Source organism: Schistocerca americana, chromosome 10 (assembly GCF_021461395.2).
Source record: "Schistocerca americana isolate TAMUIC-IGC-003095 chromosome 10, iqSchAmer2.1, whole genome shotgun sequence".
Taxonomy (NCBI): Eukaryota; Metazoa; Arthropoda; class Insecta; order Orthoptera; family Acrididae; genus Schistocerca; species Schistocerca americana.
The window spans coordinates 81252476-81268607 of record NC_060128.1 but is presented as its reverse complement, the minus strand read 5'-3'; the positions used below and the strand labels follow the sequence as shown (position 1 = coordinate 81268607).

Genomic DNA, 16132 nt, shown 5'->3' with positions numbered 1-16132 from the left:
GGCATGAGAGAGCTGGTTTTGAACAAGGTTGGGAGGATAATGAAGGTATGTGAAGGCCTCAGTGGGACCCTCAAGAGAGACTGCTTGTTACCACAGATGCAATGGCCACAGGTGGCTAGGCGGTATGGAAGGGACTTCCTGTTATGGAATAGGTGGCAGCTAAATTCACTTCACCTGGTCCTTCGCAACCCAACAAGCCACCTTCCATGATGTTGACCTCCACCTCAAAGATGGTTACATCAGTTCCTCTGTCCATATCAGACCTACCAACCACCAGCAGTACCTCCACATCGACAGCTGCCACCCATTCCATATAGACTACTGCCTTCCGTACAGCTTAGCCACCTGTGGCTGTCACATCTGTAGTGAGGAGTGGTCCATCTCAAAATATACCAAGGGTCTCACTGAGGCCTTCACACACTGTATTTATCCTCCCAGCCATGTACAAGAACACATCTCCTGTGCCTTATCTCTCCCATCACCCACCACCTCCCAAACTCCGACCGTCTGGCCACAGAGTAGTATTCCCCTCGTGACTCAGTACCACCTAGGACTAGACCAACTGAATCATTTTGTCTGCCAGGGTTCTGACTACCTCTCATCATGCCCTGAAATGAGGGATGTCCTACCCACTATCCTTCCCACCCCTTCCACAGTGGTATTCCACTGCCCACTGAATCTCCACAATATATTCATCCATCTCTACACAACCCCCGCTCCCAACCCCTTGCCTCACAACTCGTATCCCTGTAATAGACCTAGGTCCAAGACCTAGATGCAAGACCTGCCCCATAGATGCTCCCACAAACACCTACATCACAAGCATCACTTAGTCCATCAGAGACAGAGCTACCAGTGAAACCAGTCATTTGATCTACAAGCTAAGCTATAATAACTGTGCTACATTCTGTGTGGGAATGACAACCAACAAGCTGTCTGTCTGCATGAATGGCCACTGATGAAGTGTGGCCAAGAAAAAAGTGGACCACCCTGAAGCTGAACACGCTGCCAAACATGACATCCTTCGTTCCAATGATCGCTTCACAGCCTGTGAGATCTGGATCCTTCCCACCAACACCAGCTTTTCTGTATTGTGCAGATGGGAGTTCTCCCTACAATATATCCTACATTCCTGGAACACTTCTTGCCTCATCCTTCATTAGACATTGTTCTTACCCAACTGGCCTCCCATTCCAGCACTAAACAGTACTTTAATCTACCAACACACCCACAATCCCTCCCCTCCCCCTCCCCCTCCCCCTCCCCCCTCCCCCTCCCCCTCCCCCCTCCCCTCCACTCCCCTCCCCTCCCCTCCCCTCTCCACCTCGTCCCTGAATGCTCCCACAAGCAGCACTTTACTGTCCCCCACCCCTACCCTGCTATTCCTCCTTCCCCTACCCAAGCCGCCTTCTTACATTCACCACCCAGTTGCCTTTGTCATCACGCGGTGCTGTTCGCAGTCTGGTCTCAGCAGCCAGAGACTATGGCTGTGGTGTGTGTGTGTGTGTGTGTGTGTGTGTGTGCGTGCGTGTGTGCGTGCGTGCGTGTGTGCGTGCGTGCGTGCGTGCGTGCGTGCGTGCGTGCGTGCGTGCGTGCGTGTGTGTGTGTGTGTGTGTGTGTGTGTGTAAGGCCTTGTTGGTCTGTCAGTCTTTTTGTTGTGACTATCTGTGACTCAGCTGCTTCACTTTATCATGAGTAGCAACTGCTTCACTTTATCATGAGTAGCAAGTATCCTTTTCAAGATATTGTTAGATATTGTAATTTTTAGTGCAAGTCTTTTTTATGCCACTTTGGTAAGAAATGATGCGGACAATGCACACACTCACTCCATGACCCAGGTGGGGATTGAACACGGGGACCACAGGGTCTATAGGCAGCTAACCATTAATTCATGAGCTCCAGACTGATTTCAACAAACCTTTTCTTTAATAGTCAGGCTGTTCCTGAAAGATGAGAAATGAAAATACATTTGGAATGTTTGGTCTTCTTAGATGAGCTAGCAATTTTCCCTGTCTTGTGCATAAAAATTCATTACATGGGAGGGTCTCCTCAGTACCTTGGACAACCTATACTAATTAAATTTTACAAAATACTTCAGGCACCTAAGTTCAAATGCTCAGGGCAAATCACACTGTTATATTGCTAGCAAAGGCCGAAATGCACGCTATAAGCTCACACAGGATGGCGTGAGGTCTGAAACAGGATACATAATGAATGCTATAAAGAAAAGTACGTAGCTGCTGGAATACTTAACTTTAATCCATCATTTGTATACATCGTTCTTGATGAGACATGCTTCATACGATAACTATCAATTGCTATGGCGCCTTGCTAGGTCGTAGCCATGGACTTAGCTGAAGGCTATTCTAACTATCTCTTGGCAAATGAGAGAAAGGCTTCGTCAGTGTAGTCGCTAGCAAAGTCGTCCGTACAACTGGGGCGAGTGCTAGTAAGTCTCTCGTGACCTGCCGTGTGGTGGCGCTCGGTCTGCGATCACTGACAGTGGCGACACGCGGGTCCAACATGTACTAATGGACCGCGGCCGATTTAAAGCTACCACCTAGGAAGTGTGGTGTCTGGCGGTGACACCACACACACAATCTTCAGTATTAAACTGTAAACAAAACACACAAAGAATCTCCAAGTAACAAAAGACCTACAGAATCACTTGTAACATGAAAAGAAAAAGAAAAAAAAATCAGAATGCAAAACTAAAACACTAGACTACAGTAATCAAACAAAAGCATTATATCCACCAGAAACCTTGATAATCAGTGGAAGATGCTATATGCTCAAGGGCCAAAGAAACTGGCACACCTGCGTAATATAGTGTAGGGCCCCCGCGAGCATGCAGAAGTGCTATGAGACGTAGCATGGACTCTACTAATGTCTGAAGTAGTGTTGGAGGGAACTGACACCATTAATCCTGCAGGACTGTTCATAAATCCGTAAGAGTATAAGGGGGTGGATCTCTCTTCTTAACAGCACATTACAAGGCATCCCAGATATGCTCAATAATGTTCATGTTTGTGGGGTTTGGTGGGCAGCGGAAGTGTTTAAACTCATAAGAATGTTCCTGGAACCACTCAATTCTGCACGTGTGGGGTGTCGCATTCTCCTGCTGGAATAGCCCAACTCCTGGAATGCACAATGGACATGAATGGACACAGGTGATCAGACAGGATGCTTACGTACATCTCTCGAGTCAAAGTAATATCTAGATGTATCAGGGGATCCTGTATTACTCCAACTACACACGCCCTGCATCATTACAGAACTTCCACCAGTTTGAACAGCCCCCTGGTGACATACAGGATCCATGGATTCCTGAGGTTGTCCCCATACCCGTACATGCCTGTCTGCGCGATACAATGTGAAACAAGAGTAATCTGACCAGGCAACATGTTTTCAGTCATCAACAGTCCAATTTCAGAGCTAACAGGCCCAGCCGAGATGTAAAGCTTTTGTCATGCAGTCATCAAGGGTACACAAGTGGCCTTCAGCCCTGAAAGACCGTATTGATGATGTTTCGTGGAATGGTTCACATGCTGACCCTTTTAATGTCCCAGCATTGAAATACGCAGCAATTTGCAGAAGGTTTGCATTTCTGTCACACTGAACAATTCTCTTCAGTCATCGTTGGTCCCATTCTTGCAGGATCTTTTTCTGGCCACAACAGTGTGACAGATTTGATGTTTTACCAGATTCCTGATGTTCGTGGTACACTTGTGAAGTGGTCTTAGCGAAAAATCACCACTTCATTGCTATTTTGGAGATGCTGTACTGCATCGCTCGTGCACCAACTATAACACTATAACTCACGGGAAACGTGCAAGGGATAAGTCCCTGCAGTCACGCTATTCATCTGTGTCCTTGGTGGCTCAGATGGATACAGCATCTGCCGTGTAAGCAGGAGATCCCGCGTTCGAGTCCCGGTCGGGGCACACATTTTCAGCTGTCCTCATCGAGGTATATCAACACCACCTGTCGGCAGCTGAGGGTTTCAGTTAATTATCATTTATTCTAGAGAAGCTGCATGGTCATCAATGGTATCTACTCTTTCGTGAATAGTTACTATCTTCTTGTGTGTGTGTGTGTGTGTGTGTGTGTGTGTGTGTGTGTGTGTGTGTGTAATATATAAACATCACATTCAAATTCACTTAAATCTTAACCTGCCATTGTAGCAGCAGTAACTGATCTAGCAACTGCGCAAGACACTTGTTGTCTTATATAGGTATTGCCGACTGCAGCACAGTATTCTGCCTGTGTACATATCTCTATATTTGAATACACATGCCTATGCAGCTTTACTGTATGATTAAATGATGATGGCGTCCTCTTGGGTAAAACATTCCGGAGGTAAAATAGTCCCCCATTCAGATCTCCGGGCGGGGACTACTCAAGAGGACGTCGTTATCAGGAGAAAGAAAACTGGCGTTCTACGGATCGGAGCGTGGAATGTCAGATCCCTTAATCGGGCAGGTAGGTTAGAAAATTTAAAAAGGGAAATGGATAGGTTAAAGTTAGATATAGTGGGAATTAGTGAAGTTCGGTGGCAGGAGGAACAAGACTTTTGGTGCAGGTGATTACAGGGTTATAAATACAAAATCAAATAGGGGTAATGCAGGAGTAGGTCTAATAATGAATAAAAAAATAGGAGTGTGGGTTAGCTACTACAAAAGCATAGTGAATGCATTATTGTGGCCAAGATAGACACAAAGCCCATGCCTACTACAGTAGTACAAGTTTATATGCCAACTAGCTCTGCAGATGATGAAGAAATAGATGAAATGTATGACAAGATAAAAGAAATTATTCAGGTACTGAAGGGAGATGAAAATTTAATAGTCATGGGTAACTGGAATTCATCAGTAGGAAAAGGGAGAGAAGGAAACATAGTAGGTGAATATGGGTTGGGGGGGAAGAAATGAAAGAGGAAGCCATCTTGTAGAATTTTGCACAGAGCATAACTTAATCATAGCTAACACTTGGTTCAAGAACCATAAAAGAAGGTTGTATACCTGGAAGAATCCTGGAGATACTAAAAGGTATCAGATAGATTATATAATGGTAAGACAGAGATTTAGGAACCAGGTTTTAAATTGTAAGACATTTCCAGGGGCAGATGTGGATTCTGACCACAATCTATTGGTTATGAACTGCAGATTGAAACTGAAGAAACTGCAAAAAGGTGGGAATCTAAGGAGATGGGACCTGGATAAACTGAAAGAACCAGAGGTTGTACAGAGTTTCAGGGAGAGCATAAGGGAACAATTGACAGGAATGGGGGAAAGAAATACAGTAGAAGAAGAATGGGTAGCTCTGAGAGATGAAGTAGTGAAGGCAGCAGACGATCAAGTAGGTAAAAAGGCGAGGGCTAATAGAAATCCTTAGGTAACAGAAGAAATATTGAATTTAATTGATGAAAGGAGAAAATATAAAAATGCAGTAAATGAAGCAGGCAAAAAGGAATACAAACATCTCAAAAATGAGATCGACAGGAAGTGCAAAATGGCTAAGCAGGGATGGCTAGAGGACAAATGTAAGAATGTAGAGGCTTGTCTCACTAGGGGTAAGATAGATACTGCCTACAGGAAAATTAAAGAGACCTTTGGAGAGAAGAGAACCACTTGTATGAATATCAAGAGCTCGGATGGAAACCCAGTTCTAAGCAAAGAAGGGAAGGCAGAAAGGTGGAAGGAGTATATAGAGGGTTTATACAAGGGCGATGTACTTGAGGACAATATTATGGAAATGGAAGAGGATGTAGATGAAGACGAAGACGAAATGGGAGATAAGATACTGCGTGAAGAGTTTGACAGAGCACTGAAAGACCTGAGTCGAAACAAGGCCCCGGGAGTAGACAACATTCCATTAGAACTACTGATGGCCTTGGGAGAGCCAGTCGTGACAGAACTCTACCATCTGGTGAGCAAGATGTATGAGACAGGTGAAATACCCTCAGACTTCAAGAAGAATATAATAATTCCAATCCCAAAGAAAGCAGGTGTTGACAGATGTGAAAATTACCGAACTATCAGTTTAATAAGTCACAGCTGCAAAATACTAACGCGAATTCTTTACAGACGAATGGAAAAACTGGTAGAAGCGGACCTCGGGGAAGATCAGTTTGGATTCCGTAGAAGTGTTGGAACACGTGAGGCAAAACTAACCTTACGACTTACATTAGTAGAAAGATTAAGAAAAGGCAAACCTACGTTTCTAGCATTTGTAGACTTAGAGAAAGCTTTTGACAATGTTAACTGGAATACTCTCTTTCAAATTCTGAAGGTGGCAGCGGTCAAATACAGGGAGCGAAGGGCTATTTACAATTTGTACAGAAACCAGATGGCAGTTATAAGAGTCGAGGGGCATGAAAGGGAAGCAGTGGTTGGGAAAGGAGTGAGACAGGGTTGTAGCCTCTCCCCGATGTTATTCAATCTGTATATTGAGCAAGCAGTAAAGGAAACAAAATAAAAATTCGGAGTAGGTATTAAAATTCATGGAGAAGAAGTAAAATCTTTGAGGTTCGCCGATGACATTGTAATTCTGTCAGAGACAGCAAAGGACTTGGAAGATCAGTTGAACGGAATGGACAGTGTCTTGAAAGGAGGATATAAGATGAACATCAACAAAAGCAAAACGAGGATAATGGAATGTAGTCAAATTAAATCGGGTAATGCTGAGGGAATTAGATTAGGAAATGAGACACTTCAAGTAGTAAAGGAGTTTTGCTATTTAGGGAGTAAAATAACTGATGATGGTTGAAGTAGAGAGGATATAAAATGTAGACTGGCAATGGCAAGGAAATCGTTTCTGAAGAGGAGAAATTTGTTAACATCAAGTATAGATTTAAGTGTCAGGAAGTCGTTTCTGAAAGTATTTGTATGGAGTGTAGCCATGTATGGAAGTGAAACATCGACGATAACTAGGATGGACAAGAAGAGAATAGAAGCTTTCGAAATGTGGTGCTACAGAAGAATGCTGAAGATAAGGTGGGTAGATCACGTAACTAATGAGGAGGTATTGAATAGGATTGGGGAGAAGAGAAGTTTGTGGCACAACTTGACTAGAAGAAGGGATCGGTTGGTAGGACATGTTTTGAGGCATCAAGGGATCACAAATTTAGTATTGGAGGGCAGCGTGGAGGGTAAAAATCGTAGAGGGAGACCGAGAGATGAATACACTAAACGGATTCAGGAGGATGTAGGTTGCAGTAGGTACTGGTAGATGAAGAAGCTTGCACAGGATAGAGTAGCATGGAGAGCTGCATCAAACCAGTCCCAGGACTGAAGACCACAACAACAACATGCCTATACCAGTTTCTTTAGCATTTCATTGTTAGTTGTGTATGGGCAAAGAAACATGGTACAATAGGGACCGGCCAAATGAGCCAGTGCATATTCGAGAGAATGGAGTTAACTCTGTCCAGCCATCCTGATTTAAAATTTTTATGGTTTTCTTAAATCATTTCATGAAAATGCCAGGGTGGTTTCTTCAGTAAGACCATGGCTAACCATTTGTCGTATGTATGTGTGTATACTGGAGCTGTCTACTTTTATTGTGTTATGATGACATAGCCTAGATCATTGTGAGATAATTTGTGGATAAATAAATAAAATAAGGAAGCAGAAAAGGAAAATTTTTGGTCTGGTTTGCATATATGGACTGTGAATGAAAAAGAAATATTGCTAATATCAGCATACTGAGAAAAGGTAACACTTTCAGGGGGAGATGAGGATAACACCTGCACACTCAGGTGAGTGAGTACTGGCTAACCAGTGTCAGCTGAATGCTCATTATTGATATTTTATGGATCTCTTTATGAATAAAGAACAGTGAATTCAACAGAACTGGGTCACAAAATTAATATACATTAATAACAAGCGTGTGTTGTATGTGGGAAATTAATTCGGTGACATTCGAAAGACAGAGTTACAAGATAAGCATTAATAAAACAAGAGTACTGTGAAACTGTAATGTGAGTTTGCTGGAATTATATTAGAAACTGAGATACTGAAAGCAGTAGAGTCTTGCTATTTGATCAGCAAAATAATTTATAGAACAACTAAAGAGAGTATGAAATGTAGACTCAATAGCAAGAAACAGTTACTAAAGAAGATAAATTTGTTAACATTGAATATAAATAGACAGGTCAGAAAGAGTTCTGAAAGTATAGTGTGGCTATAATTAAACTTTCCCTATTTGAGCCACTCTAGACAGGAAACTATTTAACGTATGAACACCTAACTTTATAATAATGATGTTCAGACTATGAACTGCAGGATTTTGAATTAACTGGTGATTTGAGAATTGCTTCTGGAAGAGGCCAAGATTGTTGAAGTAGTTACTGTTGCTATGGCCGAGAATGCTGGATGCAATGCAAGATCTTCAAGCAGTGCACAAGCTGTGTCACGACATGTGAACATATCATGGTCTGTTCAAAAAGTGCTATGAACAATTTTGAAATGGTACTTCTAGTGTGGTTCCAGGCTGTTGTGAATGCAGATGGTTGTGACATTGATCAATGTTTGTATCCTGGATTGTAAACATCCTACATAATTAACAAATGTTAATGTCTCAAGTGGAAATTAAAATGTGTTTCTTTCAGTGATTTATTCATCATGTCTTCCACATGTCCTTACAAATATTTCCGTTAAGTTTTATTGTTGTATGATCACTTGTTTTTCATGGGGATCCTCTCAAGTAGTGAAAATTTAATGACAACCGTGCTGTATTTTTATGGCACATATGGAACTAAAATGTGGATAGTCAGCAGTTCAAACAGGAAGCTTTTGAAATGTTACGTTACAGAAGAATGTTAGCATGGAAAGGTGTAATAATCAGTCTTGTGTTGGGTGACTGTAATGTCAACGGTTACTAAACAAATGGATATATTGTCCCACAATACAATTTTCAGTATGTGGCTAGGAAAGATTCATAATTAAAGTAGTTTCCTCTAAAATATTTTCTTCTAATTATTCTGCCCGGAATCCTGTTTAGTATCTTTTTACTATCTGAGCTAAAATTGTAATACAACAAGTTTTGTGCTAGACTTCTGCTAGCATAATATGTCTGTCATCAATTGCAGGCAGTACTGGAGCTACAGTTTGGTGTCCTTATTAAGTGAAAGAAATACAATCAATTGTTTGATATATTTTTCTTTCCAGCTCGACAATCAAAGGTGTGAGACCACCACGTGATGTAGCAGAGTCTTGGGAATATGTCCAAGATAAGAAGGTGGCCTTGAATCAGCCGTATCTCGGGTATGTTTTCATTTATCCATTATTTTCAGTATTTAACTATGTAAGAGCAGTCGATGCAATCATTTAGAGTGCAGTCTGCATTCATATATATATATTTATGAATACCCTTATACAGTGACAAACTAATGGCAATTAATATAATAGGTTGAAGACACAAATTTGCTATCATTTACTAATAAACTGATGATGATTATATCTCTTTTTTTATGTGAGGGTGTGCTGAAAAGTAATGCCCCAGAATTTTTTATTCTGTTGTCAATATTGGTTGAGGTATTACAATGTCATGCATAGTACTTGGTTAGCTTACCCACTCTGCTGATGCTAGTTATAACCCCCTTGCAGCTAGAGGGCTGCAAATTGCAGTGTGTAACATGGCAGTGCATAATGTAACTAAATTGAAAGCACGAATGTGAAAAGTTAGTCTCCTTGAGCGTGACGGTGTCAGACCACACACGAGTGCTGTAACATCTGCAACAACAGAGTGCCTTGGTTTCACTGTCATTGGTCATACTATATATAGTCCTGACTTGGCACCATCTATGTTTCCAAATCTTAAAGAACACCTTTGAGGACTTCAGTTTGACAGTGATGAAGTGGTGCAACCAGAGGTGAGGTTGTGGCTCCATTAACAAAGTCAAACATTGTACAGTGATGGTATCAACAAACTGGTCTCTCATTGGAAAAAAATATGTTAAAAAGCTGTGAGAGTTTCCACGTAAAAATTTCAGGGGCATTACTTTTGAGTACATCCTCATACATTCAAAGTTAGTGTTGAAAACTCTGTACAGTTAACCAAGAGCATTCCAGATGATTTTAAGTCTTTTTGTTTATTTTCTTGCCAATTTAGCCATTATCTTAAATTGCTGCAAATAGAAACTCACATAAGTGCTTTCTGTGCTTATTAACACATTTTGTTGTGGGCTGCTCAACTCTAGGTGATTTATACTTTCATTGTGCCTTTTAATATGGTGTACTCCCATATACGTTTCATCACTCGAAGTGTAAGTGCAAATATGGAGATTTTCACTGACACAAATGACAAATATTTTGTGGCCAAATAAAAGTAGCCACTAATATGTAACCTGTTTGTTAATGTTGGCCGAGATACTTTTCTTGTAAAACTAACAATTGTCATTCGCCTAAAACATCAACATAGTCTTTGAAAACTCAGTTCAGCTTCAAATTGTGTTGAACTTGAGTAAAAGTAGAAAACATTATGACTGAAAATGGTGCATTCACAGTATAAATATCCCCAATGTAGTTCTATGACTTCGTTAATAATTTGTGTTAGTTTCTTTTAATTTTATATTAAACATGAAGCAAATGAGTCCATTTAAGCCTGCAGTAAGTATATAGAAACGTGGTTGGTCATATTTCATTCACGCTTGTGCTACTTTCCTACAGCTTCATTTCCTCACTTCAGACCAAGTTGCTTCAGTCTTGTCCGGTTTCCCTCAGTTACCTTCTTTGAAACTTCCTGGCAGATTAAAACTGTGTGCCGGGCCGAGACTTGAACTCGGGACCTTGGCCTTTTGTGGGCAAGTGCTCTACCATCTGAGCTGCCCAAGCATGACTCATGACCCATCCTCACAGCTCTACTTCCACCAGTATCTCGTCTCCTACCTTTTAAACTTCACAGAAGCTCTTCTGTGAACTTGCAGAACTAGCACCCCTTGAAGAAATGATATTGCAGAGATATGGCTTTGCCACAGCCTGGGGGGATGTTTCCAGAATGAAATTTTTACTCTGTAACGAAATGTGCGTTGATATGAAACATCCTGGCAGATTAAAACTGTGTCAGACCAAGACTCGAACTCGGTACGGCACTCAGTTTTGATCTGTCGGGAAGTTGCATATCAGCGGACACTCTGCTGCAAAGTGAAAATTGTATTCTGGTTCCCATAAGTAATTTTTTAAACTTGATATTTCATGGCATCTAAGTGGTAATCCTTAGGGACAACTACGTAAGTGAACTTCAGTGAAGAACTACCCTGTTTTGGAAATTTTCTTCTATGATCATATTTTTTAATTTTCTTGTTCGTTTTGCTCTACTGTTGGTTTTGTAAAACTGAACCACTTGTCTTGTAATTCTATCTACCTTAAGTCTCTTGATATGGGCATAAAATTTTAATAATCATGATATAACATCATTGCAAATATTTGTGGGCCATTTCAGCTCTGTGACACTATATCTTATGTTACACAGACGGCAAGTAATTTTTGTGATACAATGTATTTGTGGAGAGCTCTGAAGATGCACTGTATGCCAGTTGTAGTATCTTTGTCAGTTATCCGCTCAGAGACTGTAGCTTCAATTCTTTGTTGGGAAACTGTGAGTACTTCAGGGGATTCTCTCGGATTGTGAGCCACGTAATAGGCTTTTCAGGAGAGGTTAAGTACTTGGAAGTAGGACAATGACGCCTTTCAAGAACTAAAGGCATTTAATTAAAAAGTCTACTAAAATCCTGTCGCTCATATCAGTGAGAAGAGAGCTCCATTCCTACTGGTAGTTCTTGATGATACTGATTGGGGTACTCTTTGAAATTCTAAAGTTATCAGAGGGAAAATATACAAAGCAAACACAGACTGCAGTCTGGGATGTTCTGCTGCTTCTTTACAGTGAGACTGAATGGCAGTGTGGAGTTTGCTTGAGAGCCATGATTTCCTTTTATTCATTAGTTCACCTTGTCATTTCTCCACAGTCACCAATATCTCTCTGTTGGATTTCATTTTTCAAAGTGTGGCAGTTATTGCTGGAAATGTGTGATCCAACACCCAGATTCTTGAAATAAATATGACGATTGTCCACAATGATCACTCATAGCGAAGTTTGCCTCTGGAACATCACAAATACATTAAAATGGCCTATGTCCAAAATGGCCTTTGTAAGCAGGTACGAATTTAATATACAGATGAGAGGTTTTCTCTTGTCTCTGTCATATCATTGGCATTGTGATGGTCATTCTTCTTCCATGACTTGCATCACATCTGCAAAACAGGAGCTGATGACACGGAATAAACTGCCCAACCAGCAGATACCGCAAACATGGTAGGATGTCTATCATAATCCAAGCTTGAAGATTTGCTGCATCCATCAATTCCCGAAAACATTCACATAAATAAAACACACATTCAAACAGGAGGCTAAACTAATTCATTACTTAAACAAACTTTTTGTGGAAGTGATCATCATTTGTTGGTTCAGTAAATGTTTGAGCAACACGTTACTTTACCAAAGTGATACAGTACATTTAGTCACGAGAGTCAAAAGATAGGAACGTGAAGTAGTAATTGAAAAGAATTTGAGACAAGGCTACAGTCTGTCACCAAAGTCATTCAGGCTGTGCACTGAGCAAGGAGTAAAGAAACTTAAGGAAAAATTTAGAAAGAGATCTTTAGAGAGACGAAAAAAAAAAAAAAAATTAAGTTACCTTTTTATTCAGTTAGGAATGGCAAAGAAATTTAAAGACCTGTTGAATGGAATACATAGTGTTATGGTTTAATGGTTTAATTGTCCCACTACGATTGTGGTATTGACAATAACTGGCAAAATTGTTTGGTTTAATTGTCCCACTACGATTGTGGTATTGACAATAACTGGCAAAATTTGTAATGTGCCACTTTAGTGAATCATCACTATCTTGCAATATTAAAATAGTCCATTGAGTGGAAGTTACATGAAAGGTATATCTCTACTTACCTTTATGATTGCTGTTGTAGTCCAGAGACTGTAAATAGCTATCATTACAATCTAATGAAGAGATTCATGTTTGCTTCATGAAATGACTGAAAACTAATTATTTACTGTTGTATGTTTACTTCATGTTTGCTTCATGAAATGACTGAAAACTAATTATTTACTGTTGTATGTTTACTATGACATTTTCTTGAATGCAGTCATTAACATAATAGAGTTCAAAACATATTGAAGTAGTTTCCTTGACATTGTTCTTAAATTTACATACATAATTATAGCAGTCTCAACAAACGGTGTATGTATGTGATGACTTCACAGAACTGACTTGTAAACAAGACTTCTCGCCTCCTGTGTTGCCAACAACCTCAAAAGACAGTCTTATGCCAAATATACATAGTTGCACTGTTTGGATGAAAATCATCTCGTCAACAAAATTTGTATTTCTACAATAATTTGTTACATTAACTTATTTTTACTTCACAAGATATATCACCTTATTCATATTTATTTAAATGGGTTGTAATAAATACCAGGATGATTAGCTTTCTGAAATGTGCATACTTCTGCATAAAAAGCATACCAAATATTCTCATAAAAATGAAGTAGGAGAAAGAAATAACAGGCAATTGCAATAAAGAACTAATCTCCCCTACAAAATTCACATATCACACAAATGCAACCAAAAGTGGTAGTGCACAGTTCATAAATAGAGAGACAGCATTGATCGATTCAATTTGGGAAATGAATATCAGCCTAGGACTGCTACAATCTGTATCACTAAATGTGAATGATGGGTGGAGGAGTGTTGTCAACTTCAGGCAGGCAATGTTGTCAGAATTACGATGGTTGTAAATAAGTTATACAGAACTGCAACCAGTCACTTTTTTGAATAATTATGTTTTATTCAATAAACCGGTTTTCAAACCTTTTCAGGTTCATCTTCACATGGTTTCAGGATGTTACATGATTGCTGCTAGCATAATGCTGGGTGCTGGCTTGCAACAGTATAGGCGGCTTTTTTCGGTTAGTGTCCATCTGTGTGCCTCCATTCTGATGTCCAGTAGTTACATCAGTACACACACTTCCACACAAACTATATTAATTTACACTCTCACAGCGAGACTTTTCCAGCATCCAGCATCCAGCATCCAGCATGCACTTTACAACTTCTGTTGTAAAAATGTTATGTACTCACTACCCTCTGTGTGTCCTAGAAGTCTGTAACTGGTATTTCCGACCACCCTGTATATGATATCCAGAAGGAGTCATTCTCCATCATTAGTCTGTTGCAAACTTCGAGCATGCTTCCAGCGAATTCATTTCATATATCTACAGAATTAAATACAGTGGACAAGAACTGCTGAGAGTATGTAGAAATCAAACACAAGTTCCCCGATCAACAGGCACATGCCTTGGACACTCAGCCAGCACTACTTTTGTTGAAGGGTGTTAATCCTACAGATTCGTAAGTGGCAACCGTAATAGTTATTCTTGATTTCGTGGGAAATGTGCCTACACGGACATCACATATGACGATGAAAATTGCTCATTTCTTTCAATTATTTATCAATCTCATCAGTTCAGAGTATATTGCCTGTCATGAACTTTAGCAGTGGTTTTATCAGAAACAAAGAGACAGTGAGCAAATGCATCTTGGAGCCCTTCTTATTATGTGGTCCACAAGCAACCTGCCAAATACGAGCCAAATCATTGGCAGTGTCCGAGCTCTTCCCCTCAACACTACACTTGGAACTCCTCCCTATATTAAAATCAAAGTCATATAGCAAACTACTATGGAAGCCCGTTGTTACAGGATTGCTGACTATAACTACACACACCTTTGTTAATGGGTCCTGCGATGGGCAAATCGGGATGTTTACTACTGTTTGATAAACATCAGAAGTCTATAAATGCATATCTGCAGACTCAGTGTTAAACATAGTATCTTGTGCAAAAAAAAAAAAAAAAAAAAAAAAAAAAATATCTTTGTGTGCTATGGTAACAAGCACCCATTTTGAGAAGCATATTTTCATTTTTAAGATGGACACATGTATTTTTAATTTGCAGGACAGCTGCTGGGATAATTCTGCAGTTCCAGTTGTTTGAAAAGCTGCTCAATGACAATATACATGATCCACAAAATCCTGTTGACATCATAAAGAAAGATGGCTTGCTAAGGTAAGAAATAATGGTCAGTTTTCCCTTTTGGTGACCAACTTTTGCTCATCTCGTGTATCAGTATGGTGCATAATTCATATGACAGCAGCCTTGGACTGTGGGGGTGGACATCTAGAAAAATAGGAGATATATCAGTCCACATTGTCCAGTTAAATAGCATATTTTGGGTTTCTCAAATTGACTAATTATGTGCTACTTTTCTTGTATTATTAATATAAAAGTATCATTCCATAAGTTGCGGCAGCTATGGTATATTGTGCAAGTGTGTGGCATCACCTTCATCGCAGTAAATACATTCAAAAGCCTTCGGCAAAAATTACTGAAATCAACTGACAGACTGCAACCGCATGACTTTGTACTAGTACCTGAAACATTCAGTGTAAGGTTGGCCATACTACACGGTGGATCCTCCCCCACTCACCATACTCACTAGGCCTACATCTACATCTACATCGACATTTATACTCCGCAAGCCACCCAACGGTGTGTGGCAGAGGGCACTTTACGTGCCACTGTCATTACCTCCCTTTTCTGTTCGTCGCGTATGGTTCGCTGGAAGAACGACTGTCTGAAAGCCTCCGTGCACACTCGAATCTATCTAATTTTACATTCGTGATCTCCTCGGGAGGTATAAGTAGGGGGAAGCAATATATTCGATACCTCATCCAGAAACGCACCCCCTCGAAACATGGCGAGCAAGCTACACCGCGATGCAGAGCGCCTCTCTTGCAGAGTCTGCCACTCGAGTTTGCTAAACATCTCCGTAACGCTATCACGGTTACCAAATAACCCTGTGACGAAACGCGCCGCTCTTCTTTGGATCTTCTCTATCTCATCTGTCAATGCGATCTGGTACGGATCCCACACTGATGAGCAATACTCAAGTATAGGTCGAACGAGTGTTTTGTAAGCCACCTCCTTTGTTGATGGACTAAGTTTTCGAAGGACTCTCCCAATGAATCTCAACCTGGCACCCGCCTTACCAACAATT

General features: G+C 40.5%; 1 protein-coding gene across 1 annotated transcript in view; it reads left to right on the top strand.

Annotated features, from left to right (window-relative positions):
- LOC124552595 (angiotensin-converting enzyme-related protein-like) overlaps positions 1-16132 on the top strand; it is a 385045-nt gene that overhangs the window by 346508 nt on the left and 22405 nt on the right. Inside the window, exons 11-12 of the mRNA XM_047126920.1 lie at positions 9171-9266; positions 15031-15141. Of these exons, the coding sequence (XP_046982876.1) occupies positions 9171-9266; positions 15031-15141 (207 nt within the window). The remainder of the gene's footprint in view (positions 1-9170; positions 9267-15030; positions 15142-16132) is intronic.